The sequence below is a fragment of the Aspergillus lentulus genome (assembly GCF_001445615.1).
Source record: "Aspergillus lentulus DNA, contig: Alt12, strain: IFM 54703, whole genome shotgun sequence".
Classification (NCBI taxonomy): domain Eukaryota; kingdom Fungi; phylum Ascomycota; class Eurotiomycetes; order Eurotiales; family Aspergillaceae; genus Aspergillus; species Aspergillus lentulus.
The window spans coordinates 2,002,734-2,029,078 of NW_028322115.1; the positions used below are offsets into that span (position 1 = coordinate 2,002,734).

At 50.1% G+C, this 26,345-nt stretch overlaps 10 protein-coding genes across 10 annotated transcripts; 4 read left to right on the top strand and 6 right to left on the bottom strand.

The window, feature by feature from the left end:
* Positions 1-464: 464 nt before the first annotated feature.
* ALT_6585 (putative capsular associated protein) lies at positions 465-2,324 on the bottom strand (the record flags this gene model as incomplete). The annotated part of the gene is made up of 1 exon (XM_033558092.2): positions 465-2,324. The coding sequence occupies one exon, from the start codon at positions 2,322-2,324 to the stop codon at positions 465-467; it is 1,860 nt and encodes a 619-aa protein (XP_033413983.2).
* A 1,817-nt stretch (positions 2,325-4,141) lies between these two features.
* ALT_6586 (uncharacterized protein) lies at positions 4,142-4,534 on the top strand (the record flags this gene model as incomplete). Its single annotated transcript, XM_089600098.1, has 1 exon — positions 4,142-4,534. The coding sequence occupies one exon, from the start codon at positions 4,142-4,144 to the stop codon at positions 4,532-4,534; it is 393 nt and encodes a 130-aa protein (XP_089455560.1).
* Positions 4,535-5,888: 1,354 nt separating this feature from the next.
* ALT_6587 (putative pyruvate carboxylase) lies at positions 5,889-7,826 on the bottom strand (the record flags this gene model as incomplete). The annotated part of the gene is made up of 1 exon (XM_033558094.2): positions 5,889-7,826. One exon carries the CDS (start codon positions 7,824-7,826, stop codon positions 5,889-5,891), a length of 1,938 nt encoding a protein of 645 aa, XP_033413985.2.
* A 167-nt stretch (positions 7,827-7,993) lies between these two features.
* Positions 7,994-9,784, top strand: ALT_6588 (acyl-CoA carboxylase subunit beta; the record flags this gene model as incomplete). Its single annotated transcript, XM_033558095.1, has 3 exons — positions 7,994-8,602; positions 8,657-9,239; positions 9,297-9,784. The coding sequence occupies 3 exons, from the start codon at positions 7,994-7,996 to the stop codon at positions 9,782-9,784; spliced, it is 1,680 nt and encodes a 559-aa protein (XP_033413986.1).
* Positions 9,785-11,004: 1,220 nt separating this feature from the next.
* Positions 11,005-12,375, bottom strand: ALT_6589 (putative salicylate synthetase; the record flags this gene model as incomplete). Its single annotated transcript, XM_033558096.2, has 1 exon — positions 11,005-12,375. One exon carries the CDS (start codon positions 12,373-12,375, stop codon positions 11,005-11,007), a length of 1,371 nt encoding a protein of 456 aa, XP_033413987.1.
* Positions 12,376-15,480: 3,105 nt separating this feature from the next.
* ALT_6590 (uncharacterized protein) lies at positions 15,481-16,107 on the bottom strand (the record flags this gene model as incomplete). The annotated part of the gene is made up of 1 exon (XM_033558097.2): positions 15,481-16,107. The coding sequence occupies one exon, from the start codon at positions 16,105-16,107 to the stop codon at positions 15,481-15,483; it is 627 nt and encodes a 208-aa protein (XP_033413988.2).
* Positions 16,108-16,988: 881 nt separating this feature from the next.
* Positions 16,989-18,102, top strand: ALT_6591 (uncharacterized protein; the record flags this gene model as incomplete). Its single annotated transcript, XM_033558098.1, has 3 exons — positions 16,989-17,201; positions 17,251-17,589; positions 17,647-18,102. 3 exons carry the CDS (start codon positions 16,989-16,991, stop codon positions 18,100-18,102), a joined length of 1,008 nt encoding a protein of 335 aa, XP_033413989.1.
* Positions 18,103-18,617: 515 nt separating this feature from the next.
* On the bottom strand, positions 18,618-19,589 carry ALT_6592 (uncharacterized protein; the record flags this gene model as incomplete). The annotated part of the gene is made up of 4 exons (XM_089600099.1): positions 18,618-18,726; positions 18,778-19,089; positions 19,150-19,451; positions 19,545-19,589. 4 exons carry the CDS (start codon positions 19,587-19,589, stop codon positions 18,618-18,620), a joined length of 768 nt encoding a protein of 255 aa, XP_089455561.1.
* Positions 19,590-19,769: 180 nt separating this feature from the next.
* On the top strand, positions 19,770-20,756 carry ALT_6593 (uncharacterized protein; the record flags this gene model as incomplete). Its single annotated transcript, XM_089600100.1, has 3 exons — positions 19,770-19,798; positions 20,205-20,413; positions 20,470-20,756. 3 exons carry the CDS (start codon positions 19,770-19,772, stop codon positions 20,754-20,756), a joined length of 525 nt encoding a protein of 174 aa, XP_089455562.1.
* A 3,468-nt stretch (positions 20,757-24,224) lies between these two features.
* On the bottom strand, positions 24,225-24,482 carry ALT_6594 (uncharacterized protein; the record flags this gene model as incomplete). The annotated part of the gene is made up of 2 exons (XM_033558102.2): positions 24,225-24,350; positions 24,405-24,482. 2 exons carry the CDS (start codon positions 24,480-24,482, stop codon positions 24,225-24,227), a joined length of 204 nt encoding a protein of 67 aa, XP_033413993.1.
* Between the last annotated feature and the right edge of the window lie 1,863 nt (positions 24,483-26,345).

The window sequence follows — 26,345 nt, forward strand, 5'->3', positions numbered from 1 at the left end:
GGTCTACAAGCACATCTACCTTATAAACGCTATCTCATCAGCAGCTCACAAAGAGAATGAAGGTGCCTCAGTCTGTCTCTCTGCAAGGTCATCTTCATCTCATCCATCCTGGTTCCACACGATGCTTGCTAAGGGTGAATACTCCGCGGCTTACCATGGTATATCTGAGCAGCACCGGCATGAATTGATGAGAGGATTGACGCTACGTTAAGCTTTGTTGCACCGCGAGGAGCGCGAACAAGCGACCTCTCCATAAGCTCATAGGAGAGCCCGGAACATTTCTAAGCGTTCTCAATTAACAACTAATGGCTCAAGTTCCAGCAAGGTCACCGGCCAGAGTCTCAGGATGACCTGGTAGAGGAAGTCGCCTTGTAGAAACATTCAAAGCAATTTCTATTAGTGCAAAAGTTTATATACAAAAGAGGGTCGTAAATACATTAGAAAAGTTTATACCATCAGCCGGTCTATTCACGATCGACCCATAGAATATCCTCGGTATACCCCAGAATATCCCGTCTATCATCACAGATCCTGGCATACTCCAACAACAACCGATACATGTAGATCTGCATATCCTCCCGGCGAAGCACCTTCTCCGCCCACTCCTTGCCGTTCAGGGCAATTTTTCGCGCGGCGTGGTCATGGCCCGGCCCGCCGTATCCAATAAAGTATTCCATTATGCCGTAGATATCGAGGAACGTCGAGTCCATGGGCACGAAATGGGCCCAGGGGATGAGCCGCGAGTCGTGCCATTCGTCGTAGATGGTTGCTTTGATGGGGAGAGAAGTCGATAATAAGAACCCGCGGTACCGTCCGCTGAAGGAATTGCCATCAATGTCAGGCAGGTACTTGTAGTCGTACTGCTTGCCCATGGGCATGGCGGGGACGAGGGCAAAGTACGGCTCCGTGTAGGCGCAGTGTGGATCTGTCAGATCGTACTTGCAGGGCTGGTCTGGGACACAGGGGTAGCAGACGAGATGGATGAAGCCCGCGTCGACATGGTCCTCCACGAACTCGTGGAGGCGGCCGGCATGCCCCGAGGCTAGATTGTAGTAGTCGTAGTGGGGGAGAATGAAATTCACAAAGTGAGAATTGTTCCGTTCGGCAGCGGCGACGGATGTGCCGTTCAGCATGGCTATTAGACGATGGCGCTGAAAACCCGTCCAGTTGTTGACTCGGTTTCGACCCCCCGAGGCGATGCCACGCCAGATCAAGGAATCTTTCTTGAATTCCCATGGGCCACCGTGTTTGTTGCCGCCAGAGTATCGCTTGTCCTTGGCCCAATACATAGCAGGAGGTATGAGGATCTCATTATTGACTGGCAGCTTGGATCCTCCAAAGAGAGGAAAGAGTTCGTGCGCGGTGGATATGGACACGGGCTCGATGAAGGTGCCGTGGAGCGCCTGCATCTCCGGACGCCAACAGATATCCTTGGACTGGGTCCAGTTGCGCACATAGCCATTCTGCGAGTGGGGCAGAAAGTTCTCCAAGGACACCTGCAGGATTGTAGCCGGGTCGATGGTGTGACTTTTGCGCGATGGGCTGTCTGGCGGGCAGCCGACCCGAGCCATATCCCAGAACTTACCATCGTTGGGACCCAGGAAGCGAGGTTCGAATTTCTCAGACGTGGCTTCATCTTTAGCAGCTGCGTATTCCGTGATAAACTCCGCAGGGCTCTTATCTCGCATCGCCTGTCGGCCTACGCGTTCCTTGACCATGTATTCGGCGATGGTTTCCGAAGGCACAACGATTCGCGATTCATCCATGGGGTTAAACGGCATGTCAAGGTCGGGAAGGTACTGCTGGATGCTGCGCACAAGACTGAGCCATGAGTTTAACCAAAGGGCTTCGTGGTCCGCGATGGCGGTCGCTTTATGCTTGCGAACAGCGATGCGAGGTTTGAGACTCTGCGCCTGTCGTCGGATCTCCTTCGGTTGGAGGCCCCAGAATGGGTTCAAGTCATCATAAATCTGATCGAAAAAGTCCTCAATAATGAGCGCGTCCTTGGATCGAGCGAAATCGAACCACTCTTTGAAGCCTGGAGGTGGATGTCGATCCCGACGGCGACGATATTCCTCCGTTGCGGCCTCGAAAGTTTTTGCCTCCTTTCCCAGCAGCGCGCGCCATTCTGCATCGGCATTTCTGATGAGTTGATCGATCGGATGGTCTCCTGGTGGTGATGGGGAATCTGCGTGGTTGTACGGAATGTTAAATCCCACCGGTTCGTGGGTCCGACCACCAAACAACCAAACCCCCAGAGTAAACGAGACCCCTGAAAATATAAGAGCGGCCGATCGAACCCTCAATGGCGACAATTTCACCATGTTGGATGAGGGGGGGGAAGGCGATGAAAAATAATCGCACAGAAAGAGAGAGATTCAGGGAAAATGGTCGCAACCGAGGTGGCCCTTCAGCGCCTTATCAAACACCGGGCTCATCCCAGGTCAGCGCAACGCCATGTCCCTAAGACGACCGGGGCCTGAAACTCTGCCAGTTGGATGTCGAAGGTTTTGGAGCAAATCGATTTGAAAGCGGAACCGGAAGCAGTTGGGCCACTTTAAGTACGGTACTAACCTTTAAGAGTTAATAACACCTGTACTGAATGGGGCAGAGTAAGACGCCTGTTGACAGTCTCGCAGAATGCCGCTAAGTCCAAGCCGTCTGGGCCCTGGTATGGAGTCCCACCGGAATCCAATGATTGGTTTGGATTCAATTCCATGGCAAGGGGGAGGATTGTCGATTGCTAAAAGGGTTCGTTTTGAGGATCAGATTAGGTTAAGGTTCTTCCAGTTGATCTACTCTACCATGTGCCGGGATACATATGATGCATGGATTGAACCTGGCTCCCCCTTCTTGGCCCCAAGCCAGTCCGACGACATTCATGTACAAGTGCAACCCATGCGCTTCACACTCAAGTGACTAATTAATTGGCTAAAATGGTACGATTAGCCCGGCGCTAAACAAGGATTAATGTACTACCTATTGATGTGTAAGCACTACTGTGTCCGTCGGAATTGGTCGCCAACCTTGAAAAGGGGCACCGACATCTTTCTCCTCATTGCTCGCCATATATTCTGCCGGCAATTGAAAGGTTGGGCATGTAATACTATTATGAAGTGCCGCAGCTAAGAAAGAAAAAGAAGGATTATCTCCACGAACCCGTTTTCCCTATTTGCCGTAGAGACCGAATGGGGAAATCTCGGCGGCATGGGCGCTTCCGCAAACGTTTCAGCAGTTCCACGCTGGCACAACTCACGAGTGGATTAAACTTGTCGGAATCAGCCATTAATATCATCGATCATCGAGCTGTCTACTTTGCCAAGTGCCTTAAGGGTCTTTGTGGAGTCTAGGATCTCTTCCCTGGCCCAACCAGAACTCCCTGGCCTTGGAGAACCTGGCATATTTGAGGTATGGACGTATGGTGATAGTTGTTCATCCTACGCGTCGTGCGCCTAAGAAAGCCTTAATATAAAATGAATATAGCAATTCGGGATTGTCCACAGTTGGTACCTTCCTCTCAAGCTAATAAGAGAGGAGAGTCTGCTCCCCTCCGTCAATCTCGTCGTACAATGTAGAAACATGCTCGCCAACATGTCTTATATCGAATGAGCTCAGTAGGCTCATATCGTCGCAACGGCCATGATGTCAATTCTTGACCATGATCAATCATAAGTCATGATGTTGTGCATTCGGCTTCGGGCAACTACTGTAAACACCGTGTTCCGCCCAAAAGCTGAATATAATATAGCATAGTCCAGTATGACGCGATATGCTTCGATCTTCGGTTTCCTACATATAATATTCTAGCTTAGTCTTGCTCCAACCAATTGCACTTGACTGTTTCATTCAAGTGCGTATCGACAGTCTATGGATATTGACCATCATTGACTTCTCAGCCATTGTCAACAACCAAGCACTATTCATCGATGGCGGGGAACTGCACACCCTCTTGCCAAATGGCACCATAATCCCCTTGGCATGTCCGTTTCCCTCCTTAGTCTGTCGTTCTCTCTGACCTTGCAGTCACCGATCTCGAAACAATCGACCTGTCAAGATCATGGCAGAACTCCGACACTGGTCTCTTCAACTACATGCAAGCCATGGAATGCATCAGACCCTGCTGACTGTCCCCCGTACCTGAATGAAGGAGCCTCCTTCTCTAATAACGAAAGCCTCTTCTTCTACGGAGGCTATGCCAGCGAGTGGGGAGGGCCGCCGGTCCCGCCGCTGGCAACATGGAAGTACGACATCGCATGTAAGAACTGGACAGGGCGGCGCAGTCCAGTCGTCCGTTGATAAAAAAGCTTACTATCTAAGCGGCACTTTGCATACGGCTGGGAACCCTGTCTTCCATATTACCCCCGGGGCGGATACGTCCATGACCCCCGGACTGATCACGTTAGATTTGAATACACTCGAGTGGACCAATGCGTCAACTGCCGATATGGGCACTTTCGGTACCATTGGCGATGGCTACGTGAATCTGATCGAATCTGCGGGTGACCAGGGCCTCCTCGTGGCTTTTGGGGGATAAACGTATCCCGTCGGCGAGAAGCTTTCTGTTTTGGCTGCGAGGCAGAATGATACGACTCGTCAGGTATAGTCTTTCCTCTTTCGTTCTCGGTCTTTATCTAACGGTCTAGAACTTAGAATTCAAGGAAATTCGTTCGTGAAATGGTACACGCAGCAAACAAGGGGCGACATTCCGCGCTGGCGAATGGCCGGCTGAGCGTGGTAGCTGCGTCGGACGATCAGTCGTCTTATTCAATGTAAGACAACCGGATCTTTTGGTTAATGAGACGCTCAAGATCAGTAGCTATGTTTTCAGAGGAATGGCACAAAATACAGGAGATTCCGACGGCGACGTCTACGTCCTCTCCATACCCTCTTTCCAATGGATTCGAGTCTACGGAACAATACCATCCGATACAAGCACAATGCAAGCTCGTCCATAAACATACCATGTTGGTTATTGGCGGGATTACCTCAATTGATGGGATGGCGTATTATCCTCAGGCACGCAACTGCGACAAGGCGACTTTTGCCAACGGAATAGGGAGCCCTGCAGACTCTCTCCTGGAGAACAAAGTACAACGCAAGGGATATTGAAGGATGCGCGATTCCACCTAAGATTTCGAAAGTGATCGGCGGGGGTAGGTTCTCGTACTACACTATAGCACACTTCTCGGGCTCTTCCACTAACACTAATAGTCCAACCGGCGGCGCAGCCCTCACCGAACCCAAAAACGGCTTCAACAGCACACAGCTCGCCAGCTTATTCAAAAAGCGCAGCGTACGGCCTACCTCTACCCAGTCTCACCCAGCACTTCCGCAATATCCACATCATTATCCACTCAACTCCCGAATCATCGCCGTCATTATAAGCCGGCGCCATAGCGGAGTAACTGTCGGCTCTGTCACCGGTGCGGCTGCCATCGGCGCATTAGCCTTCTTTCTACTTGTCCTCCTCCGACGTCGTCAAGCCAAGCTCACGAAGCAGAGTATTCCCTCGTGGGTTAATCTGCGCGCGGGTAAACCGCTTAAGCGGCCTAGGTTTACCTGACTGAGGTGCAGGGGGCTCACTATCCTCCGGCTTTTGAGTTGTTGGTCGATGGGGTGGTTCCGAGGGCTGAGATGCCAGCTGCGGGGAATCGTTAGATGACAATGGGTTAGGGTTTTGTGCATGATGAGTGGTGATGTCTGTATCTTGATATGAATGTATGTCTATAGCGTTCTGCTTGCATGTGGCATTGTATATATTTATGTATTGATGTGTATTATGAATGGTACGTAGAGTATCCTATACAATTCTTTACCTTTCCCATGCCTAACCCTAATAGAATCATCACATTGATATACCAGAGTCAACTGTCACGAGGTAGACTCGATCAAAGCTTGCCCTTCTCAGGCACACTCACAGAGACAGGATCGAGTTCGACGAGTAACATCCCCTCAACCACATCCTCCTCCCCATCCCCCACTTCAAACGCCCACTTGACCCGTCCCGCCCGCGGACTCCTTACCTCCAGCTCCATCTTCATCTGCTTCACAAACGCAACAACCTGGTCTTGCGCGATGGTCTCGCCAGGCCTCACCAGCACCTCGATTAATTTCCCAGACAGCGGGAGGACAATATGACGCGGGTTCAACGGGTCGCCGCGACGATGGCCCGAGACGAGGGCGCTAGCTGAGGTGTTTGCGCCTGTTGCTGCGAGGTGGAGTTTGTATGGAATGGACGCCGATGGCGTGGTATACTCGATCTCAGCGGTTAGGGAAGAGGGGAAGTCATTGCGGAGGACGCGGGCGAGACGGAGGTGGTGTCTGGTTTCCGTCTCTTCTTTTGACGTTGGGGATAGGGCTAGAGGGGAGAGGGAGATGCTCCATGCGTCGCCGCGGCGGAAGAGGAGGGAGGACGTCGGCAGCTGTAACGCCGGTTTGGACGGCTGGTGAACCGAGACAAGCGAGGCGGAGATATGTTCGCCTGTTCCCAGGACAGACTGGAGATTCCTCTCCAGCCACTGCGTGTCGACTCTCCCCGCTAGAAAGTCCTCGGATGCGACAATCCCCCGGAGGAGGGGCAGGTTCGTCCTGACGCCTTCGATACGGGTATCGCTCAGCACGCGCCGCGCCTTTCGCACAGCGGACTCCCAGCTCGATGCCGTGACGATGATTTTCGCAAGGAGGTTGTCAAAGTCCGAGGCGACGGTTACTGGCGGGGAGAGGTGCGTGTCGACGCGGACGCCGTGGCCGGGGGGCACGAAGAAGTCGGTGATTTTGCCAATACTCAGAGTAAAGTTGGCGCTGGGGTCTTCGGCGCAGAGACGGAGCTGGATGGATCGTGCCGAGGGTCTCGACACAGAGTCTGACAGGATGGCCTGGAGAGACTCACCCCGGGCCAGTCGCAGCTGTGCCTGTACGAGATCCACCCCTGTCACGGTCTCGGTGATGGTATGCTCGACCTGCAGACGGGGGTTGATCTCAAGGAAGTAGAATTCGGGGTTGCTCTCGCTGACGAGGAACTCGAATGTACCGAGCGACCGGTACCGGATTGTGCGGGCGATGCGCAGCGCCGCTTCAATTACTCTGTCAATAATCGACCGGTCCAGAAGAGACGGGGCACACTCGACAATTTTCTGGAACCGTCGCTGCACGCTACAGTCTCGTTCGTGCAGGTGGTGGACGGTCCCTGTCCCGTCGCCGAGGACCTGTACCTCGACGTGGTGGAAGCCGTCCACGGCGGCTTTTTCGACGAAGACGGTCTGCGATGGGGATTCGCTCCGGGCTCTTGCCACCAGATTTGCTAGCTCGGATGCTTGGTGCTGGTGGACCAGCCGGATCCCCCGTCCGCCGCCCCCGTCTACTGCTTTGATCATGACTGGGTACCCGACTTTCTCCACAAACGCGCGGATCTCGTCGAGAGATTGTGCGGAGTGAGAGGGGAGAACTGGAACCCCGCAGGATGCAGCAAGCGCTTTGGCTTGCAGTTTGTCGCCTGTCCGCTCGAGAATTTCAGCCCCCGGCCCGATGACAGTCACCCCGATTTGGTGCATGCGGCGAGCGAACTCGGGCGATTCGCTAAGGAAGCCGTAGCCTGGGTGAACGGTGTCAATCCCATGTTCCTGGCAAATCTGTGCGAGCAGGGATATATCGAGATAGGATGCTGCAGAGGGAAGCGAGATGGTCTGATCGGGGTAGCCCAGGAGACAATGCGATGTGTCGTTAGTGGTGGACAGGGCAACAGTGTGGATTGGGGGTGAAAGCTCGCGGGCAGCTTGCAAGATGCGCACTGCAATCTCGCCTCTGTTGGCTATCAGGAGTTTTTTCATTATGGATTGAGTGCATCGATTGGCAGTGATGTGTAGAGCCAAGTGTTGATATAGATATAGATCTGGAGAACGATGCGGGGAACCTCGGCTCTCGGTTCCCCGCAATCTTATATCATTCTAGCATCTTGCACAGTATCAGTACATTGAAGCATTGAGGAATCTACAAAATGAAAGACGACACAGCCGCGAAACGTCTGAATCAACTCTCCTCCCACCTGTCAACAGCCAAACTACCACCAGACTACTCCGACGTCCTCTCCACCATCACCACCCTCAAAGACATCGCCGCAACCCCCAACCCGTCTCACCGCGGCTACACACGCCAAAAACAAGCCGGAAAGCTCTGGGTCCGCGAGCGCATCACCCAGCTCCTCGACCCCAACTCATTCGAAGAAATCGGCTCCGTCTCTGGCACCGTCACCTGGAAACCCACAGGTCCCACGACAGAAGTCCCCGAATCCTTCACGCCAAGCAACAATGTCCAGGGCTTCGGGAAGCTCCGCGGCCGACGCGTCCTCCTCACAGCCGACGACTTTAGCATCCGCAGCGGACATGCAGACGGCTCAACAGCAGACAAGACAATCTACGCCGAGAAGCTAGCCATCGCGCTCAAACTGCCCGTCATCAAGCTCGTCGACGGCAGCTCCGGCGGCGGCAGCGTGACCACCATCCGCAAAGAAGGATGGAGCTACCTCCCCTACGTGCGCATGTACGCGCAGGTCGTCGAGCAGCTGAACAAGGGCATTCCAAATCTGGGGGCTGTCGTTGGACCTGCTGTACCTCCCCCCTCTTCCTCTCTCCATTCCTCTGGTCTAAACTAATGGTGATAGATCGGTCTCGGCGCAGCACGCGTCGTCTCGTGTCATTTCTCCGTCATGGCGGCGGATATCGGCGCGCTGTTCAATGCCGGCCCGGAGGTCGTCGCCAACGCCACCTTCGAGGAAGGACTGGATTTTCAGGACCTAGGCGGGCCCATGGTGCACTGCACCAACGGGACGATCGATAACCTTGCCGCCAATGAGGCCGAGTGCTTCGAGCAGTTGCGGACGGTCCTCGGGTTCCTGCCCAACCATGGCGGCGAGGCGCCTCCGGTCGTGAAGTGCGAGGATCCAGTGGACAGAGAGGATGTCGGCTTGCGGACTGTTATCCCGCGGCGTGCGGCGAGGATGTACAACCCCTACACTATCATCAAGTCTGTAGTAGACGCGGGCTCGTGGTTTGAGATCGGGGGATTATGGGGCCGCACGGCGATCGGGGGGCTAGCGAGACTGGGTGGGCGGCCGGTGGGGATCATCGCGAATAACTGCGAGGTGAATGGGGGTGCGCTGGATGCGGCGGGGAGCCAGAAGCTGGCGCGGCTGCTGAAGCTGTGCGATGTGATGAATCTGCCGGTTGTGCAGTTCGTCGACGTCCGTATGTCTCGGTCTTTCCCTTGCTACTGTAAGAAAAGATGCTAATGCTAATGTGTAGCGGGATATGCGATTGGGACCGTCGCCGAACGCAACGCCACGATGCGCTGGGGTGTTGAGTTAGCCAAAACCTACTTTGCTACGACGACTCCTATCTTCAACGTGATCACAAGGCGTGCATATGGCGTCGCCGGCGGGGTCATGCTCGGTGCCCGGGACCCCGTCGTGCAGGTTGCCTGGCCGTCCGGGAACTGGGGGTCTCTGCCGCTGGACGGGGGAATCGAGGTGGGCCATCGCCAGGAACTGCGAGAGGCGGAGCAACGAGGCGGGAAAGAGGGCAAGGCTGCACGGTATAAAGAGTTGGAGGAGGAATATCTGCGGCTGATGAATCCCGTGCGGACGGCCAATGCGTTTGGGGTGCAGGAGATTGTCGATCCCAAGGATACAAGGAAGATTTGCTGCGGATGGGTCTCACATGTGTACGAGGTGTTGATGGCTGAGCGGTTGGCTTTGAGGAATTGTGGGAAGATCCAGCCTGTTTTTTCATAAGTCAACCGATCCTATGGAGTGTTCTATAGGCTTGGCCTAGGGTTAGCCATATCCGAAGGTACGGAGAACCGGGCGCAAAAGTTGTATCCTCAAGAATATGAATCCTGAAAGGTTCGGCTACCAGGTCAACCTGCAGCAGTCCCTCTGCGCTGGAGAAATCTCGCAAAGAACAGCGAATAACCATTCTCGGCTGCGCCTTGCGTGGTCTCGTCGAGCTTCGCGCGAGGGACAGCTGGCCTAATAGTGCGTTCGCCACAAATACCGTACAACAGTCCCGTAGTTTGCATTAGTACGCTAGCTTAGAACGCCTCAACACCCAGCTGACACTCTCACTAGAGGTGAATACCGATCGACAATAGCGCAGTCGGTGAGGAGTATGTACAGCCCGTTCAGGAGTTCGGGAGGGGATGATCGGCAGCTATGGAAACGAGGCTGAAATAGCCATCCGACACAGCTAAGCGTATTCAAGCTTCCAAAAGATGTCAATGGAGGCATCCTCTCGAGGCAAGGGCACACAGATTGTACAAATGGCCTTCTGTCGTCTTCCCACAGCCACTGACTCGGTTGCGTGGTTGCGTTAGGACTTGGGATCGATTGAGCTTATGCCATAGTCAGACAGTCCAATCTAGCTTCTCACAATGGTTTTATCCATAGCTAAGAAGCCGCCCTCAAGCCAGAGAGATCCTTGGCGAGAGCCCCAAGAACATGCTAAGAATAATCATCTGCTGTACCCACTGCCCTGGGGCGGACTTGACGCTCAAAATTGGCTTTCATAACATAGTGTTACGAAGGAACTGAAAAAGGAAGCTGCTGGATTCGTAGTAGCTAGAAGCGAGAGAATGGACTGTCATGAGACTATCTAACGGAGGCTATTAGCCTGGATAATGGTTAGGCTGTCTACCAGCAGGCAGAGCCTGTAAGATACCCCTTTATAGGCAGCTCTGCTATGTAGATATATAAATTTACAATAATTTCCTAATCTAGTAATATCTCTATTATGACTATATTACTACTTAGAATCTTTTTAAGTATTTCCTTAGATTGCTCTAGTGCCTTGTCTAATTAAATTGTTAAATACAGGATTATTATTCTCCTTGACCTATCAACTACTAACAAGAAAAACCAGGTTTGTAAGGCCATTTTTGAGTAAGCATTTCGTCAAACAGATGCATTGTTATATCAGGATAATATTCTCACTGCATGGATTCAAATCCTTCTGGTTATGCAATTGATTTTCCTCGAACTGAATCACGCTGGGTCACCACAAACGGCGCCACGCTTTCCAACTTTTCGCATGTTTCGGCAAACTCACGCTCTGGGTTTGAGTATTTCGTGACTCCAGCCCCAGCTTGTAGCCACTGCCGACCTTCATCCTGGAACACTGTGCGAAGAACCAGCGTCGCATCGAAGAGTTTTGAGCACTCATCCAGCATAAGCACCGCACCACAGTAGAGATCCCTGGGCTCAGGCTCAAAGCACCGAATTGCCTCCAGGTTCCCCTGTCCCGGCATCCCAGGGACGGTGATATTGGCTATAAGAGCCGGTAGAGCATCCCAGCCGTCGTAGTTTGATCCCAGACGTCCACACACATGGGAAAAGAGATGCTGCACGCTTCCTCGCGGCATAACTTTCATGAAATCTTTAATAAAGATTGACTCAGGAAGGCACACCTGGCTCAACCGACGGATGGACCCCTTGATTGCAATGGCATGTTCCATAACCTCCTTGGCATCGTTATGTAATTTGTTGTCGAATGGATCAAGGCTAGCCTCGGGCGATTCCGAACGCTGGGTCCCGGCTAGTGCTTCGGTATAGACATTCCCGTCATCGATGGAGAGAAGAACTTCAGGGCTAAAGCCGGTCGCCTGCATGCCCATATGGTTAAGCGAGAATGTGCGTGCAGGATTGTTCGCTCGTCGGCCGTGGAGGAGAGTCGCTAGCATATCGACCCGAAAATCCAAGGGAACTTTCCTGGACGGAATAGCCTTGGTATATCTGCCCTCAGCAATATCTGTAATTGCGTTGGCTACGCGGGCTTTGTACTCGCCTGCGTTCACTGTGAGGTCAATCGCGCCATGGGGCTTGGATGGGTGATATATATTGTCCATGGAGATTGTTCCAAGTCTGCCTTTGATATGCTTGCTAACTTCGCAGACCTCATTTTCAGCGTATCCTGTGACTATAATCTGATTACGATCTATGCTGACTTGCACGCAGGGAACCATGAGGCTTAGCATCGGCCACCGACTTGGCACGTAGGCCTGGCCTGAACAGCGCGCAGAATAGTTGAAACCGACCTGCCCAAATATTTTTCCATGGCTGGAGTATTTGGAGGCAAACTGTCTGATTTGGTCCGTAGGCGAGTTGGTTATGGGGATCGACTCTTTCCGTCCCTCTTTGTCGATTTCTGTCGCGGTTTGTCCCTTTGGATCGAGGACTAGGGATGCATGAGCACCAAGCCCGAGGTACCACCTATCACCGCGTTCGTAGACGTAATAGTTGCTTTTGCTATAGTAGTCCACGAGTGCCACTGCGGTCTCCAGGGGAAACTCAGCTCCGGGGAGGACTATTTGCTGTTCGAAGCGGACCATGTTTGAGGTACTGCACAGGGGGCCAAGAAACAGAGTTTAGCTTGAATTGAGGAGCTGGAATCTGATTGCGCGTTGTAGAGCTACAGGGCTTAGTGGTACTAATGAACCTGAGCGGGTGAATCTTGGTACGGCTATTATAGCTTTATATAGTAAAAGAATCACTAAATATATGTATGACGTACACAGCTGCAATTTTATAATGACTGATATTTGGCCTGAAGGAAGGTAAAAGAGCCAAATCCGATTGAATCTTTTTCTTGGGCAGCTCACCAATTCATCACCCAATTGACTTTCACCTGAAACGCGACCAAGGGGCTGGGCAATGTAACAAATGATTAGAGATGACGGACCTGATGCAACCCTATCCATGTGTTCTGTGACATGTCACTTAATGCTTCTATTTCACTATACCAACAATTTTTATTAAATAACGTTGATATATCCCTTAAAAAGAAATAAAGAAAAAAGGATCACTTTCAAAATATGATACAGATTGTCTTTCGACACAAGAGATATCCTAGTTCTGGCAGGTAGCTTTCAGCACAGGAAGCGCAGCGAGACTCGAAGAGATACAGCAATGTCGCCAACACCTGGTAGAAATTCTATATTTTTGAATAAATATCCGTCCTTCTTGGCAACTTCATCTCCTTCCTGACTCTTGACAAAAAACCAAGGTCAATATCAGCTGTTGCAATTTCAGGTACTTCTTGCTCATCTCCGAGTCGAGTCACAACCTCGCCCCAAGGATTTACAATCATTGCATGGCCATAACTACTTCTTTTCTCATTATGCGGTCCAGCTTGTGCCGCTGCTATAACATAGCATTGTGTCTCAATGGCTCGAGCCCGGAGTAACGTCTCCCAATGCGCAGGTCCAGTCTCAGCTAAAAAAGCCGAGCCATAGCTAAGTATCTGAGCATCTTGTCGCCTCAGCGCGAGACTCATTTCTGGAAAGCGTAACTGCGGCCAAAACGCCATGAGTTTAGCTGGCCTCCTCATATTAAAGCTCTCGTTTATTTGACTTACGTCGAAGCACATCATTAAGCCGACGCGGCCAACTGGGGTCTCGAACACAGGTAGTATACCCTTTCCCTTTTCAACTGTCCTAGTTGAGGAAGTTGGCATTAGTAGATAAGAGCAGAATGCCGAGAACGTGTACATGCCTGCTTTCTTGTTCCGTAGTCGTATTGAATAGGTGCAGCTTATGGTAGCGTTGAGTGATGACTCCCTTGTCATCGATCCAGATCGAGGAGTTCTTCACTCGGTCACCCGTTGTTGGTTCATGAATACCAACATTGACATGCAGTCCCGCTCGCTGGGCTTCCCTCCGGAGGCCCAGGACGAACTCACTCTCCCCCAAGGGATACGCCAATCTAACACTCTGTTGTGGTGAACTGGCGACGAAGTCAGACGCCTCAGGAAGAAACAGTGCCTGCTCGAGTATTAGAGGGCAGTAGTGAATAATGTCCACTCGGATACACCGTACTTTAGCACCCGCTGCAGCTGCCCTGTGCACCAGCCTTCGGCATTGGGCGAGATTTGCTGATATATCAGCGGTGGAGCGTATTTGCCCCACGGCCTATTGGGAAGGGGATTCAGCAAAAGTCCACTAAGAAGGGGTTTTGGCCCATACTGCAATTGTCATAATAAAGAGTTTTTTAATCTTTATTTTCCTATATATATTTTCTCAAGGTAATCATTCAATAGGAGGTAAAATTCTGAGGACGAAAGACGGTAAACAGCAAATATGTACACCAGATGCCTGAGCCACGTGAAGTGTGCCTTCCAGTCCTTCCTCAAGTACGAAAGGACCATTCGGAATCTCCTAAGCTTCTTTAAATGCCGCTTGGGTTAGTAAAGGTTTCCCGGCAGCATTGGAAGAGTTTAGCTGGTCAACCAACATGATTCGAGCTTACAAGTCAGCTGCAAACGGACTGCTGCAAGATCCTTTCTTTTTTATTTTTCACAAAAAAATGATAATAATAGATAAGAGTGCCAATAAACTTTGAACCTTAGCACTAGTAGTACAAATCTTGTTTTATCTTATTTGTAAATGGGATCGACCGGATCGCCCGGACGGATCGGTACCTGGTTGCGTTACCTATTCTCCACAGGGGCGATTCTTACAATATAAAGTCAATGACCGCGACCATTGCAGGTTATTGATCAAGTTTTCATTAGCCAGGTTCAAGGGCGAACCTGGTCTGGAGCAATGGTTTCATATTACATCATTAGAATGATTGATTTTCAAACTAATACTTGTTTAGATTATATTATACAGTTATATGTTTTTATTGGTATATTCCGTATAGATATCGTGCAGCAGGCGTCAACATGCATCCAATCGGGAGATCCGCTGAAGTCATCTACGCACTGGTGTCGAGGACAATCTGCGGTGTGGGCGGGGCACCCGGTAGCACCGGGTAGCCCTTACGCAATGAGAGGGACATTTCATATGGTCTCGAGAACCTCTACAAACCAGGCAGTCCGTATTCCCTATGAGAAGGTTTTGCAAACTTTGTTCATATTCTTCGTTCGGAAAAGATTCGCCCTAGGTCAGTCATACCACAGCCCTGGAAACCCCGAAACACTGAAGTCCACTTGCAGAGTGGTCCCCTGGTTTGCAGCTAGCAGCTAAAACATGATTCGCCTCACCAATCTTCGAGGAAAGGTTTAGTCAAGCTTGTAGCAAGAGTGATCTGCAAGCTTTAAAGTCCGTCCGAATGGCAAGTGTTGAGCTAGATTCACCATTATCTGGTTATGTACTCCGTACTCCGTACTTTATTGAGAACACACTAGTCTCGGTTCGCGTCAAACGCCCTGTAATCAACCTACCGTAGACACCACTTAATCACCCATATAACAACCGGCTAAAACAACTGGACTGAGCGAGAGCTAGACAAAAGTCAAGAAGGATCGTAATATGTGGCTTTAAGAACCCTAGCGCCCATAACTGGAGTCACTGTGACTGGAATACTCGACTACGCTTCAGGCCATATTCGTACAATGTAAGAAAACTTATACTGTCTGGACTTCGATACGACATAGTATTTCAAAAATCACTATTGAATAACAGATCCAGTGCCAGAATTACAGATGACTTTCATCAATCAGTAATGGCAGCCTTGATTTTATCCTTCAAGTCAGGAATCGGCTGGTCATCATCCACCTTTAAGCCTTTAATTACCCGAGCTAATAGCGCATAGATACCGATCATCATTAAAACCTCGACTGTTTCCTCCACGGACAGCAGTTCGAGAGCGTCCTTGACTGTTTCAGGCTTATTGTCATAAGTCGCCAGCTGTTCATCGATAAGGCGAAGAATCACCCGATCCCGATCAGTCCACGGACCTCTACCATCCAAGATTTCTTGAGTAGAGCACTCAATAGCGTCGATCTTTTCTTTCGGGAATCCAAATACCTCAGCCACAGGCTGATTAACATCAAACTCATACTTAGCCTTGAGGACTGTAGCAATCCGCAGCACGATCAACTGCCAATCGAAGACTGGCAGATTGCGCTGTTTCCCATCGAAACAAGCACCCAGGAGACCGCTAAAATGTGGAAATAGGCCCCGGGAATGAGCCAACGTCAGGAGGATGTTACGCCGAAATGGAAGCACTTTAAGCTTCTCTTGAATAGCAGGAGGGGCCGAATCAACGTCCACGTAGGGCACAAGGCAGGTTTTCCGGAAGGGATCTCCCCTAGACTCATTGGTATCCGCGGCGGTCATTCTCAAAAATGTTCTACCTAATCCATCAGTATGCTCAATCTATAGTGCTTTGGGCGAAAGATGATCTTGTGACTGACACTGAAGTGATGAATCAGAAAGGGACAGCCAAGAATGCAATATTCACGTGGAAGGTTATGCTGATAGGTCGAAGTAATATAAATGATAGAGCTCACTATGTAAAGTAGGACGTATGAGAAGACTGTCAAGATTTCAGCGAGCAAATTTAGGGAAACTCCGCCCTAGGTAAAGGCAGCTTATTGCTGAAAACCATACTGTTGTGTTTCGCCGGTCATTTTATACTGACTCGTCACATGAAAATGGTCATAGAGCCGTATCTTGGGCTAGAAATAATGTTGCACGACGAGTGCGCATGGTAGACATTGACAGCCTAGGCAAACACAACTGCTTCCACAAGCCAGAAGCTGGCCGGTATGTCAGGTTTTCGTGGATACATCATCTATGGTAATCCTGACCCAAACTAAAAGCTGTGATAACGGATGTAACGTTCATTAGCCATTTTAATGATGCCGTTTGTGGAGACCGGTCGTGGTCTGGATGTGCGCCCACTGCCGAGTCTGGACGCATTTGGTAACAGAGGTACATAGAGAGCCCAAGTTAGACAAGTCGAGAGCCAATTGTACTACGCAATCTTGACGCAAGCTTTGTTTCTCTCTCTACCAGGTCTACTAGGACATGCTAACCATAGTCGGCCCATCTGCTTGAATAAATCTGCTCTACGCCTCTCGTTAGGGCGGATGTAGTTCTGGAGTATAAAAAGGTAGGAATGAGACCCCGTCAATAAGCTCAAGTGCGTGACTATATATCAATATACGATAAATATCTACCGTCTTTGCCTTTGGAGACTTTCCACCTTTTCCACAATGAACGGCTCCCCAAATAAGCAGCCTCAAGCACCCCGTGAGATCAAGATCAAGTGGCCTAAGCTTGATGCTACAGTTACTGTGAAGATTAACGACTCAAATCCAACATTGGTTAAGCTTCTCGGAACCGTATTGCCGTATCATTCTCTTCAGACGCATGCTGTTGTCGCTGGGGATCAGCTATACCACCTTGTTCCGCTGGAGCAGTTGATTGTGAGTGGCCACTACTAGGGGAGAGTTTCATACCACTAATCACGAGAAGTACACACCCGCCGACAAGAAGGCCCCTGATCGGGCCAAGGAGCCTGATGGTTCAGTGTTTCTTTCGTCATTCCAGCACCTAGTCATAAAATATGGTGAGGTCACTGAGCATCAAGCTGTAGCCACGTGTGGAAGGGTTATCGATGAAGATCTCCAGACGCTGCGCTGGGTTGCCGACGAGGTTTGGAAAAGTCAATGCGAAGCGAAACAGCCTATTGAAGTGGTCGTTTGGGATGCTTCAAAGTCCGAACCTGATCCTAAACAGATCTCGCTATTTAAGTTCCAGAGAACTGGGGTAAGCCAAGAAGTGAGGAGTTTCGTGGACGAGATTCATAAGGAGGTACGTTTACATAAGCTGTCATTGATAGTTAGCCCCTTACTGAGCCCTAGTACATAGACGGAGAAGTCCTGGTCGAGCATTTCTGAGGAAATCGAAAAGCTCCATCATGGCGAAGCCCCAGAAAAGCCCGGATCGAAGAATTCCTACTTCGGTGCTATGATCTTCTCGAGCAGCGTTGTTCGAACTCTGGGCTACCACGTCTTCGACAATATTCTTAAACTCGCTGCCACGCGTCCTGAGTTTACTCTTCAACATCTGATAATACTCTTTCGAGAGCTTACCCCGTCAATCTCCGAGTTCATTGGTCATCTGGGCGTGGAGTTCCTCCGTGATAGCTATGGCAAAGCTGATAAACTTATCAAGGAAAAGATTGAGAGCAATCCCAATCAGGAAGAAGCTCGCGAAGACTTCCTTGCAATTGTGAGTGCATTGGGATTCTATGTCAATCTTCTCAATGCCCAGAATCTCCACATGTTCCCATGGAAGCATACACGTGAATATCCAATCCGGTAGATACCGGGCAAATCAAGCCAGCGAAGGGTTCGACGCTCGTGCATATTATATAGTCTTATTCTAATATGGTTCTAATACGGAAAAGCATACTCTTGACGCCGAGCTTCCAACAACTCATCCGATAGAGCGAAAGGAACGGGATGGAAATGTTCTCGCGCACACTAGAAACCCCGGATTTTGCCCTAAAAAGGGCTCGCTCAGGATATATGTACGTAGCTGCAGAATTTTACAACCTTAAGCAGCCGAGTTAACCAGACTTGATTGGTATGCTCTAGTTTGATGAGACTGATGCGTAGGAAGGCCTGTATGGCTTGATTGTGGCTCTTTTGATGAACTCTAGGGCAGCACAGCTAAAGTATAAACGTAGCTGACTGCGCTTCGGGGTATGGAGGCGGGATTGATGAATGAGAGCAACTTGAATATGTACAAAGAATAGTATGTATCTGACCATTCCGGCACAAACCAACAGACAGGCGAGGCTCAGGAGCGGGGACTATGGTTGAAGCAATGGGTATCTAGCAATATACAGACACAGCGGCATACAATACATTGTGACACTTGTTGTCGGGCACTCTGAAATTCAACCCCTTGCAGTCGTCGCCGCTCCATGTCGTGACGATACAGCTACTGTAAGCTTATTAGCACACAGATAACCTTATCCTACAGATCACATACCTGTTGTCAAGCACTCGAATGGACCTCTTATTGGAGGGAACAAGGACGCATCGTTGGGACCCCGTGCTCGTAATGGCAAAAGAATCGTCCGTGCCGCCGCAGCTGTCGGTTTCGTACATTTCAAATGTGGCTAAGCGAGTGGAACCGTCATTTGCTGACTGATTATTACTGTCCGTCGTTGCGGAAGAGGAAGGACTCGTCGTAGTAGATGTCGGGTTGTTGGAGATTGTGGTGGTGATGGAGGGGGTTGTAGTATCGGTGCCACTTAGTGATGATGCTGAAGGTGTTGGCGATGACGATAAAGCCGAGTCGCTGTCACTTTCAGCAAAGTCCCATCAATCCTAAAACGAGACGTGAGATAGGAGGACATACCTTTGTGCATTATCATTCTTATGGGCAGCGCGGCTACCTAAAACACCCCCTACAACAGCTGCGACCACAATGAGCGCAAACACCCCCACAGCAATGACAATCCACCTCCATCGCTTTTTCTTTTTTGGCTCGGCTGTATCAGCAGCTACAAACTGTGGGCCTGTTTCTGTTGTCCATTGCGTCTGACCCTCTTTATTAACAAAGTATTTCTCGTTGTGCCCTGGCGGAAAAGGTGAAGGCTGCTGTGGATGGGCCACAAGCTGCGGGGCGCTATTGGGTTCTTCCTCGAGATAGTGACGCTCCTAGATGTAGAAGTCAGTCACTGGCTTGTTCTGTAAGGTGCAGAGACTGACCATCTGAACCTGTTCGTCGATATCAGCCAGCGATCAACACACCGGGGACTTGCGGTCGGGGGATGCAGAGTTGATAATAATGGCCATAATACCCCAGGGTTTGGGAGAGCAGATGGTCAAAGATATTTAACCCACCAGGGCGCATTTCATCTGTCGAAAGCTGGGGCCTTCCTTCGACGGTTGCTCCCTGCCTGGATAGGTATGGCACAGGATATGCGACCCATCATGTAGGTGTCTTTGCTCCTCTTTTCTAGATAGCCATCCAATATGATTATTTCTTCTGATTCGACTCCACAGTAAGCTTGAAAATCTACACTAGACCACAAGTTCGGCCGCAATTCTACCAATGTCCGCCCTTCTTGGCAGTTGGCGCATGGAGCACTTTGCAGATCTGTATGGGATAGATGCTTAGTGCCGCATTGAGCCCCATGAGGTCGCGATTTGCGAACAGAGGGGCTGGGTTGCAGTTCAGCATGGCATTGGACAAGTTTGGTAGGGCCAGGATATCTAGGGTAAGGCGATACTATCGAAATATAGCAAGAGGAAAAGCCCCAGTAAGGTGAAGGCAGTCCATCAGAATATTGGTTATTACATAGATAAGCAACACGAAGCAGCAAAGACAAATAATCAGTATGTCACTTGTAGACTTATACGTCATGGGAACCAGACCCAAGAATACATTCTGACATCGATACATATAAGCTTCCTTCTCGATGCTCTTAGCGAATGCGACCAGAGGGATCCTGGCATCCGGGATCTGAGATTAGGCATTTCAGAGACCCTCAGTATTACGAACAAGGTCAAGTGGCTTCTATCCGGTCCGCCCGAGATCGACATCTACAAAAAGCCTAGAATCAAGGAGGCACCGGGAGCGGAGGTGGAAATCGACAGTCCGAAGTCGACCGGAGCCGGTAAATGCCATCCACACAAGTTCTCGGAGGTCAGCGTGACAACGGTTACGCGCAAGGTGTTTTGGGCGAGATGGAAGAGGAGATCCATCTCTGGGCGCAAAATACCTTCCTGTGGGTATCTCTCATCTTCAAGGATATTATCGAAAACGATCTGCGCGAATACGAAGCTGTCGAGCGCGTCAAAGCCAGCCCTCCTTCTCTCACGAGACTTAATGACCGCATGATGGCCAAAATCAAGGGCCTAGGTCGACATGATGCGGAGTGTTGCAGGGGAGTCCTGGCAGCTGCCTGTCTTGCGAGCCGATCGCTGTCTTACGCGAAGATCCATGTCCTTGCTGGCTAGTCAGATCGTGTGCGATCGGGGCTCATCGTTCAGAAACGTGACTCTTTCTGACGGCAAGGATGATGTGATCCATGTGCTTCACAACACCAGGAGATTATCTGCACGGCTATTCTGCGTCTGGAGGTAGAATTGGTCAGCTTATATCGACCTGGGCAGACGCTCCATCAACGCCACGTTCGAGAGGCTGAAGCACAACATCTATGATATCCATTGGCGTCGAATCCAAGGACCTTACAGCGGCGGAAGAAGGCCCCTTGGGTGCTGTTTTATACTCTGGCGATTTCTGGGCCAAACTCTATGCGAGGGTGGGAATCCATCATCGGATGATGGCGCAGCGTTTGCCTTTTGAAAGAGCATTTCCCGGCTAGAAGTTTGAGCTTGATTCACGAGCTTCCACGCGCACTCTCATCACTCGCAAAACTTTTACCGAACACCGAGGTATGACAAGTTCCCCTATCGCATTCAGGTACCAATGGTAGTAGTCGACATTAGCCGAGAGCCCTCAACTTATTGCCTTCTTAAGGTATGCAGAACGATTTGCTTTGAGGAATCTGTCCGCTAGAGCCAATCCGTCTGCAGTTATGTGGATATGCACTCGCCTTCAGCCCAAGTAGAGGCGAAGTGAAATCCCAGTTCTGGATCGCGAGGTTGTCGTTTATCGAAACATTACCGGTGTTCGAGAGAGTTAGGAACCCCGTCTGTAGACACTAGCTGCGGACAGCGAGGTGGAAGGGTGCTCTTGGACAAACTAAGGTAGTCAGCTGTGGGATGCTGTTACCGGCTGCTGTACCCAATCACCCGACCTCGCGCAGGAGCGTTGGGCATGTCCCCGCAGTCTTCTCACCGGATAGCAAAGTTCTCGCTGCCACCTCTGGCGGCATACAGCTCTGGAATGTCTCCATGAGGCGTGCAGGCAAAGGTTCGAGATACCCGACGCTAACACTGCCATATCTTTAACATTTACCGGATGGTGACATTGGCATTCAGCGCGGAGACGGTGAAACTCTGGGATACCCAAACGTGCAAAACGGTCCTTAGAAGGCATGCTGAAGATGTGTCCTCAGTCGCCTACTCACCGGACGGCAAGACCTTTGCCGGCTTTGGCTGACAAGACAGTAAGATCTGGGAATCCGCAGTCGGCGCCTGCCAGTAGGCCTTGTCGAAGCAGTACTCCCGTCGTTGTGTTCTTGTCGCCTGATGGCAAGAGCCTGGATGTGGTCAATGACAACCAGTGCCTATCCCTGTGGGATATACTATTGCAGCACCCGCACACAGAGTTGGCACTGACGGCAAAACCACTGTTATCACCTCTCTTTCCGGAAATGTCCATGTGCTGGGTCAGGAGACCACTTCGATGACTAGTGCGACTGTGGGATGCGACCAGCTCTCATATAGAGTCTCTCCGTGGGCATGATCAACTCATCTCGGCGACGAAACTCGTCTGACGGACGACCCGCCACAGGGTCGCTGGGCAAGACCGTGAAGCTATCAGACTACACCTCGCGGATCAGCAGACAGACACTCGAGGGACTTAGAGGCTATGTGTCCGCTATTTATTTCTCGCCTCGGTTGCATAAGACTGCCCAAATCGATCCTTTCACTTGCACTCTTCCGCGCTTGTACGCTGGTTGTCATCGGCAGAGTCTGGGACGGGACCCAGCTGTCCGATGCTTCGACGGTGACATGCAAACTCAGCATGCGCAGAGCTCCCATTCAGCAACCAATTGCCCCCGCGGTAATTTCCAGACGGCAAAACCATTGCCTTTGGCACAGCCGCTGGCGAGGTAGAGAGGTAAAGCTCTGGGATGCTGCGACAAGTGTCCGCCAGCAAAGCATCAAAAACGAGGTCCAGGGTATGGGGCTATCATCTCCGAGTTTGGGCAATCCTTAACGACAATCCATGGATTGTATCCGCTGACGGCTGGTGCTGTTGCTCCACCTGGACGCAGACTCGTATAGGGACCCGTTATGGGGCGCAGAGGCGACCAAAGCTGCTTTACCTGCTGCCTGAATACGGGGCCTGTCGGCTACCTGTACTCTGGGGCTGAATACGGTTGCTTTTGCAGGTGTCAGTGGTCAAATCATTTCCCTCATCTCTCCAGTGCCCCGATGTCAGGTCTATCCACGTTGTGGACAAGATCAAAGACTCATACTGGAGGTGGACTTGGCATGGAATTGGGAGATCCGTTGCTGTGAGGTTCGTGTTCATTACCGTCATTTGAGAAAACGCTTTCTAGTACTTGAATATCTCTGGCAACTCTGCTGTATAGAGCGTTGGGAGTAGACAAGCCCTAGTGAGCTTATTCCCCATCTACTTTGTAGTCATAGGCCAACTGGAGGGTAATAAGAATGCACTCAGGGTATGCGGTACCTGTAAAACGCAAAATGAAGTTCATGGAAATAGTTGGTAGTGAGCCAAGCATACTTCATCTGCTAATCCTGCAGCATGGAGATATATTTAATGAGTTGTGATCACTGAATATGATGACTATATATTATACAAAGATAGATCATTACCATGTCAGATGATTAAAGAACTATCACAATACAAAAATATTTACAGAGATAAAGACGAAGAAGACCCTGAAACAAATCCCAACAACATCTAAATCCCAAACCCATCCTCGGCCCCCAAACATGTCTCAGATTCCCCCCAAATATAGCTCTACCTTTTTTTTTTCTTTCCCTTGTAAGATCCAACAAATACTACTGACTAACTGCAAGTGAAATCCTAGTGAAACCCCTAATCTAATCCTCTTTACGGTATTTGCAGGCCATCGCCAAGACACTCCACCGCTATCTCACTTAGCTCGGTTTCAGACACCCAAGTCCCGGAATGGGATCCACAGATGCGTGTCTGTTTTGGCTGCGATTGGGGGGGGGAATGGTTCCGATGTTCCAGAAGGATTGTGTGAGACTAAGACTATTTCCATAATGCTGGTTTGAGGTTGTGGGAATGGTGTATCGCGTTGGATTGGGTATACTGCGTACACGAAAACATGAAAAAATGGACATCAAGTTAAACAGGGTATGGTATGTGCAGACAATGATCAAAGAAAAATAAAAGAAAAAGAAATGGTAAGGAGGGGAATAAATCAGATAACCGCCTGCGCCTTGTGACTGTGTCCAGTCAGTGTCCACCACCGTAGTCCAGTCCATTCTATCTTCCAATTCAACGTGTAGAGACGGGTCAGAGATCAACGAGTGTCGTCTTTCAATAAGGAGAGGATGATCGGCCAGCCGAGGCGATCGCGCATAGTCAAAAGTCAAACTCGCAGATCGCTATCGACTCGTATCGTAGACGGTTGCAGTGTAGTGTATGTAGTAGTGGTGTATATAGTAACTCCGGAAATGCATGAGGAAGCCTCCCGCGAAAAAGAATCCGAGTCCCGGCCGGCGGGACAGTCATCGAGTCATCGGTTTTTTTAAGTTTTTCATTCTCTGAATGCATCCATCGCATCCAATGCATCACAGATCCTGGACGATGGCTCGGTAAGGCGAGTCGTTCAGGATCTCTGATGGTAGGGCTCGTCGGTAGTCTCTGGGTTGTGCGAAAGGCGATGACAATGCCGAGGGCCGACGTAGTTTGAGCGACTATGTACTGTTAGTATTCAACCTAGCAGCTGTACAGAGCAGATGATTGCATACCACACAATCAGGGCATTTTCCTCCCTCAATGTTGGCGCGGCCACGGCAACCGCGAGGATAGTTGGCGCAGGAGAACATGTTGACAGGATCACGAGAGGAGAACGAGAGTTGACAGCAGTGGAAGAGTTAGGAGTCGCAGATAGAGAGATGGACGTTTTGTTATTATTGTTCGGTGCCCCTTTCTCCCTCCACTATTTTTTTTCCTCTCTTTTTTTGGCTTGTTTGAGCTTTTTCCTTTCTAGGGCTGAAATCGGGCGTCAAGGCAAACGCTCCTGTGCGGATTTGTCGCAATAGAAATAGAGAATCGAGAAGCCAGAAAAATAAGGTAATAATAATAAAATAAATAAAATCACCCGAAACACAGAAAAAATAAAAAAACTAAGCCACACGGCGCAGGCTGACGTCAAAAGCACCGAGGGGTGTCTTGCAGACAGACAGGAAGGAGTCTAGTATGGCAGCTAAAGCACGCTTGCGAGGATGGTCGATGGTCTAGCTCCGCCACAATACTAGCCAGTTGCGGTTGCAGTTGGCAGGTAGTAGCAAGGAGGTAGTAGTGAACGAATATCGAAACGAGTGAATGAGTGAACGAGTCCAGCTGTCTGGAAAAAAGGTCCCCAGAAGGAGATCGAAGGTAAAAGGGGTTTATATACTACATTCTAGGTAGTCTATACTACGAGTGGTCTATGGAGACTGGAACGGGATCGGAAGTGAAAAATCCTCTATTTTGCCTCAGTATTATGACACTTAATGAATATGATCCATCTGGAGATTAAGCCAATCAATCTACGCACCGATCCAACGGCTCAACCTTGACATCCACCGCAGTCTGACTGTCAGTCTGACAGCTCTGACAGGCACTGGACAGCTCTGACAGGCACTGGGCATCACCGACTCTATTTACTGCCTGGTTATGGCTATGGCTAGGCAGAATAATAATGGGCACATTAGGTGATGTTAGTATAGGTAGTAGCCTAATCAGAAATCTACAAACATCAGTGCATCTGCCTACACTACTGTATGCCTTTGTGACTTGCATTAATACTAATATTAAGACAGTCTCTCATATTATTTCACTCCTACAGCCTCATTCTATCAACTCTACTCTCCCAGCTAGGCCCATAATAACAAGCATCTAGACAAAGTCCAAATTGCACGATCCACCGCCCCCAACCAAGTTTCACATAGAAACCCGTCCTCGTACCTGAACCATATTATCTGGTCTCAACCTAGTCTCAAGTCCAGGTCACACCAGCAAACTCTGAAATTTGAACCTTCTGGAAGCGCTAGAAATTGGAAAGATAAATGGATGGATCTGGATCTGGCCTTGTCTCCACTATGACTCTGCCTCGGGAGGATTGGAGTTGGCTCAGCTACAGCCTACAGCCTCACGCAGCACACTGTACGAGTACACCGTATTTGAGGAGATTATCGTATACCTTACAACAGACACTATGCTGCGTCATCGTGCATAACCAGTGTTTCCTCGGAGGAAAGGAATGAATAGAATACTGCAAGCTTAATGCATCTGGTCACTTGATCAGTAATCAGGAATAGGTAGAGGCCAGAGGACGGCGGCTTATCCCGCTTCCGAATCATCCAAATATTAGTACCTGGTACTCCGTCATATGGCCACAGTTCAATTCCATACGAACTAGAGCAAGGTTTTCCACTGCGTGGCAGAATCTGAGATAGATTGGTTTCATGAGGCGAGGCGGAGCTCTCTCTACCTTGACTAACTTGTTTTAGTTACTAGTTACTCCGTGGTTAGCTCGGAGCCGACGTTGAGATTAATGAGGTTGAGGTGGCTAGTGGGACGGGGGGAAATCTCTGCTTTTCCGATCATCGAGTATGTCTTGGATTAATATCGATGTTCCTGGACTGCATTTTATAAAGATTATACGTATACGCTTCCTCAGATTGTTCTATCATTGACTGTAGACA